Below are 6,000 nucleotides of genomic sequence, written 5' to 3'. Positions count from 1 at the left end.
TTTAGACCTGGTTTTAGTCTTGGTTTAGTCCTGGTTTAGATCTGGTTTAGTCTTGGTTTAGATCTGGTTTTAGACCTGGTTTAGACCTTGTTTAGACCTGGTTTAGACCTGGTTTAGTCCTGGTTTAGACCTGGTTTTAGTCCTGGTTTTAGACCTGGTTTTAGATCTGGTTTAGACCTGGTTTAGACTCCTGGTTTAGTCCTGGTTTTAGTCCTGGTTTTAGACCTGGTTTAGACCTGGTTTTAGACCTGGTTTTAGTCCTGGTTTAGACCTGGTTTAGACCTGTTTTAGACCTGGTTTAGTCCTGGTTTAGATCCTGGTTTAGTCTTGGTTTTAGACCTGGTTTAGACCTGGTAAATCCTGTTTTAGACCTGGTTTTTAGTCCTGGTTTAGACCTGGTTTAGACCTGGTTTAGTCCTGGTTTAGTCCTGTTTTTTTAGTCCTGGTTTTAGACCTGGTTTTAGACCTGCTTTAGACCTGGTTTTAGATCTGGTTTAGACCTGTTTTAGACCTGGTTTTAGTCCTGGTTTAGACCTTGTTTAGACCTGGTTTAGACCTGGGTTTAGACCTGGGTTTAGACCTGGTTTTAATCCTGGTTTAGTCCTGGTTTAGATCTGGTATGGACCTGTGTCTGACAATGAGTGAAATTACCAAAAAAAAAAGTAAAAACAGGAAAATACCGCCGTGTAATCCATTTATTTCAACAAAGTAACTGTAATCCAATTACCACTCATTGAAACTGTAACTGAATACAGTTACTCATAATTTGTACTCTGATTACATAACTCCAGTACATGTAATCTGTTACTCCCCAACACTGTGTATAAATGTAAAAGTCATAAAATGTCATCATTCATAAGACGGACTGGCCACTTGGTTGTCGTGTCGCTGGATCCAAGTGGGAGGTGGGGCTTTCCCTCCCTCCTCCCTCCCTCCCTCCCTCCCTCCCTCCCTCCCTCCCCCTCCCTCCCTCCCTCCCCTCTCTCCCTCCCTCCCTCCCCCTCCCTCCCCTCTCGCGCTCCAGTCTTGCACCTCACGCTGTGGATGGAAAGAGCTGCCCATTTGAGCGCTCGCCGCCGGCCCGCGCAGCGTCACTCACAGCCCATAAACCCCCGGTGAGACGACGCGCGGATGACAACGGACCGACCCGGACTGCGCCTTTGCCCGCCTCCCCAAAACGCGTGGATCTCACCGTTTTCTGCAATGGATCCCTCTCTGTCACTACCTAGTCACCCGAGTTCACCTTTTTCACCAGTAACTATCACCACGCGAGTCGTAAACGGTAAGAACCACACGTCGTTGGCGCTGGTGCGATAAAAAAAAAACCCCAAAAAAATGCCTTTCCCTGCCCATTACGCGTGATTCATTCGGTGCAATATGGACAGCGGGAGCCGAGAATCGAACTGGACATCCGCTCCGCAGCACCTGTGGTTGGAGCTGGCGAATGCGTCGAGCTACCCGACCGCGACCAGTACCCGGGAGGACAGTTTCGTGAGCCTGGTACCGGGGGATGGAGGTGATGGAGGAGAGGGGGTGACTACAGCGTCCGTGCAAGCCTACGGGGACTTCGCCACGGCGGTGCAGGTGCTCGTCCTGGTCGGATCGCTGCTCGGTGAGTAACGAGGGGGAAAGGAAAGGGAAAGGGAAAGGTGGTAGTAAAATGTAGTCCCAGGAGAATTGAGGATGGATTTCATTTCCAGGTCTGGTGGAGGGTGTTGATTGTGCGGAAGGATAACGGGGTGTAATTAGGTCATCCAAATTGACAGAAAAAAACAAAAAATCCATATTGAGATTTGGGTGAGTCACTTCCAAACAGCGTAATTTGCAGATATAGGTTAAGGCAGCTCAGCAAAATTAAATTAAAATAGCACTGACTGGATTTAAGAATATTGACTTTCAGAGGTGTCAAACTCAAAGTCACAAAGGGACAAAATTTAAAACTGGGACTAACTCGTGGGCCGAACAAAATATTTACAGAAAAATTTGTGTTTGCATGTTTTCTCTTCTTTTGAGATATGTAATGTTAAACCTTTTCATAATTAAATAAATGTTCAGTAATAGTTTTGCCTAAGCACTGAATCCAGAACAAGCAAAATATAAAATAATAATAACAACATTTTAAGTAAATAATGTCTCTATAGTCAGTGTTGGGGAGTAACAGATTACATGTACCGGAGTTACGTAATCAGAGTACAAATTATGAGTAACTGTATTCAGTTACAGTTACTGTTTCAGTGAGTGGTAATTGGATTACAGTTACTTTGTTGAAATAAATGGATTACACGGCGGTATTTTCCTGTTTTCACATTTTGGGCTAAACCAGGACTAAACCAGGTCTAAACCAGGTCTAAACCAGGACTAAACTAGGACTAAACCAGGTCTAAAACCAGGTCTAAACCAGGTCTAAACCAGGAAACCAGGTAAACCAGGTCTAAACCAGGTCAAAACCAGGTGTAAACCAGGTCTAAACCAGGACTAAACCAGGACTAAACCAGGTCTAAGCCAGGTTTAAACTAGGACTAAACCAGGTCTAAACCAGGTCTAAACCAGGTCTAAACCAGGACTAAACCAGGACTAAACCAGGTCTAAACCAGGTCTAAACCAGGTCTAAACCAGGTCTAAACCAGGACTAAACCAGGTGTAAACCAGGTGTAAACCAGGACCTAAACCAGGTGTAAACCAGGTGTAAACCAGGTGTAAACCAGGTGTAAACCAGGACTAAACCAGGTCTAAACCAGGTGTAAACCAGGTGTAAACCAGGACTAAACCAGGTCTAAAACCAGGTCTAAACTAGGTCTAAACCAGGTGTAAACCAGGACTAAACCAGGTGTAAACCAGGTGTAAACCAGGACTAAACCAGGTAACCAGGACTAAACCAGGTGTAAACCAGGTAAACCAGGACTAAACCAGGTGTAAACCAGGTGTAAACCAGGTGTAAACCAGGTGTAAACCAGGACTAAACCAGGTCTAAACCAGGTCTAAACTAGGTCTAAACCAGGACTAAACCAGGACTAAACCAGGACTAAACCAGGTCTAAACTAGGTATAAACCAGGTCTAAACCAGGACTAAACCAGGACTAAACCAGGTCTAAACCAGGACTAAACAATCAAGTAATCCAAAGTATTCAGATTACGTTACTCACTTTAAGTAATTTAATGGATTCCGTTACAAACTACATTTTGGGGTATGTAATCTGTAATCTGTAGGGGGAATACATTTTAAAAATATCCTGCCCAACACTGTCTATAGTCTATCTGTAGCCGGCGGGCAGCTCTAATCCGTATTTGATATGATCTCGCGGGTCAAATATAATTATATCACGGGCCAAATTTGACCCCCAGGCCTGAGTTTGACATGTCTGATTTAGATACATTCACTTCAACATTTTCAATTAAAGGGACAGTATTACACTATTTTCTGATCTAAATTGCGTTTGTTCATCAAAAACACACCTGGAGTCGTGTTTTGTTTCATTCACACATGTTTAACACACAAATCCTGCACATTTAGGCTGAGTTCTTCCCTCAAACGTGGTAATACAACAAGTGCTCCAGTGTAGTTTTAAATATCATACACCTTCACTAGTCATTTACATAATTTCAGCCCTGGAATTGCCGATCTCTACTTAAAAAAAGTTAAAAGGAGCTGTTAACTTGAAAACTACTGCTTCATGACATCACAAAGTGGAACAGAGCAGTCTGAGGTTTTTAGATGTTGACAGACTAATAATAAAGGATCACTTGAACATGTGTGAATGAAACAAAACACAACTCCAGCTTTGTTTCTGATGAAGTAACAACAATATAAGTACATTTTTTAAGCAATCTAGAACCTTTATCCAAAGAAGCGTGTTTCCCAAACTTTTTTTCTCGGGACCCATATTTTAAAAGTCACAAACCTTTACGACCCAAGTCAATAAACATTATTCGTAAATCACAAAATAAAGGTGGATTTGATCATTATTAAACATTAATGAGGATATTTTATCATGTCTCTCTGAAAAATTAGTATTACTCAAGTTTTAAACAATGAAAAACAGTAATTGAAGCAGCAATAAAAGGATCCATAAGTCGCCTATTTGGACATTAAATGTAACCCAGTTCTTTTTCTTTTCAACATTCAATTGAACCAGCAATATTGGAACAAAATTGTGAATAAAATAATTACAAAAAGATGAGAAATTATACAAAACATGTCTTAACATTTAGATAGTTGGACCTGTCTGGGTTTTTGTAGCTCGTTCCAGTCCAGGTGCAGGAGGAGAGCGCAGCAACAGATCATAATTTTGTACGAAGTTAATAGTTGAATTTTCTCAAAGGATTAATGACACTTTTCCAAGCAATGAACCACAAATAATCTCCAATTGTCTTCCCTTATAGACAAGCAAATAGTGTTTAAGGCTATTAAAGGTAATTTAAGTTTTCTATGAGGTGGAAAAGTACCTAAACTCCACCAAAAATGACCCGTGAGAGCTCGTTTTCAAAAATTCAGTTTGAAATGAAGGAAGTGAATAGTAGATGTTTTTATTACTTTAAACTAATCAGAAAATGCCAAAGTTTCTCTGGTAAAAATTTGATCAACATCTAACTGTGCCCACATGGGGAAATGAGGGTCCAAAGAAGGGGCCAAAAAGATCACATTTGGTTTGTGACCATATTTGGGGCTCTACACCGTCCACATGAAAACTCAGAAAAGAGTGAGATTGTTGTCAGAAATGGTCATTGTCTGAAATATTCAGGTTCAGCTGTTAGTTTGTAAATATCTGCTTGGAGTAAATAGATCTTGGACCTCAAAAAAACTAAACAAAACAAAAAACTAGACTAGAAAAGCACTCAGAGAGCGCAGACCTCCGCCAAGGACTACCCCCATTTTTTATATAAATTGCGATAAAATCAGTCTTCTGGATCAGATCTGGATCAGCCTTTGGAATATGAAAGAGGATCCCATTGTCCATCCCTGAGTCAAATTTCATGGGGTTTGGTCAATAATGAACCGAGATATTGAGAAACAAAATTTTTGGCCCCATTTACCACAATGTTAACTAAAATTTCAAAGTGATCCAGAATCCAGGATTTCTTCCGGATCACCCCCAAAATGAAATCAGTTCTTCCTTTTCACATTTCCAACAAATCCTGAAAATTTCATCAAAATCGGTCCATAACTTTTTGAGTTATTTTGCTAAAAGACAAACAAACAAACAGACAAACGCCGGCAAAAACATAACCTCCTTGGCGGACTAAATGCGGGAGTTTGGGGTCCCACAGCGCCCCCCTTAATAAAGGTCCCAAATATTTGACAACAGACACAGAATCTATGCCCAAGAATCTACAATAATACAAATTCTCAGCTTCCTAGCTCAAAAAATAGTCCATAAAATAATTACAAAAAGATGAGAAATTATACAAAACATGTCTTAACATTTCTAATGAGATAGGTGGACCTGTCTGGGTTTTTGCAGCGTGTTTCAGTCCGAGGTGCAGGAGGAGAGCGCAGCAGCAGATCAGACACAGCGTTCAGTCTGTTTCTGTGTTTGTCTTCATTTTTGTGAGCACAGAAAATCCAAATTCAAACAAATATGTAGTAAATAGTGAAAGGAATAATCATGGAAACACTGGCTCTTCTGAGGACAGGAGATTCTCATGAAAATAACAAAAAGGTCAACAGATCCATGTCCGAGGCGACCCAAAAACAAATCTCGACTCAGTTTTTGGGAAACAATGTCCTACACCTCTACAACTACAAAGACAAAATCAAAAACAACCAGAATTCCTACTTCAAAATTATGTAAATGTAAAAACTTCCTCTGCACTTCTTCATTCATGGACTTTATGACGTTAGAGTTATTTTACACGCTTATAAACAGAACGTGTGCTATGATTCATTGCTTTCCATACTTTTTACAGTTGCCTTGGTTGGAAATTTCAATGTTTTTTTTCCTCCCCAGTTTCAGAAACATACAGAAATCCTATAAAAGTGATGTAATTATGCTTTATTACATG

At 40.6% G+C, this 6,000-nt stretch overlaps 1 protein-coding gene across 1 annotated transcript in view; it reads left to right on the top strand.

Annotated features, from left to right (window-relative positions):
• Nucleotides 1–1,034: 1,034 nt before the first annotated feature.
• gpr176 (G protein-coupled receptor 176) overlaps nt 1,035–6,000 on the top strand; it is a 50,592-nt gene continuing 45,626 nt past the window's right edge. Inside the window, exon 1 of the mRNA XM_055149486.1 lies at nt 1,035–1,612. Coding sequence (XP_055005461.1) covers nt 1,378–1,612 — 235 coding nt within the window. The 5' untranslated portion in view covers nt 1,035–1,377. The remainder of the gene's footprint in view (nt 1,613–6,000) is intronic.

Source organism: Boleophthalmus pectinirostris, unplaced genomic scaffold (assembly GCF_026225935.1).
Source record: "Boleophthalmus pectinirostris isolate CB_2022bp ecotype Guang Dong unplaced genomic scaffold, ASM2622593v1 HiC_scaffold_13, whole genome shotgun sequence".
Taxonomy (NCBI): Eukaryota; Metazoa; Chordata; class Actinopteri; order Gobiiformes; family Gobiidae; genus Boleophthalmus; species Boleophthalmus pectinirostris.
Note: the sequence above shows the minus strand (reverse complement) of the source record. Positions and strands in the feature narration are given on the sequence as shown.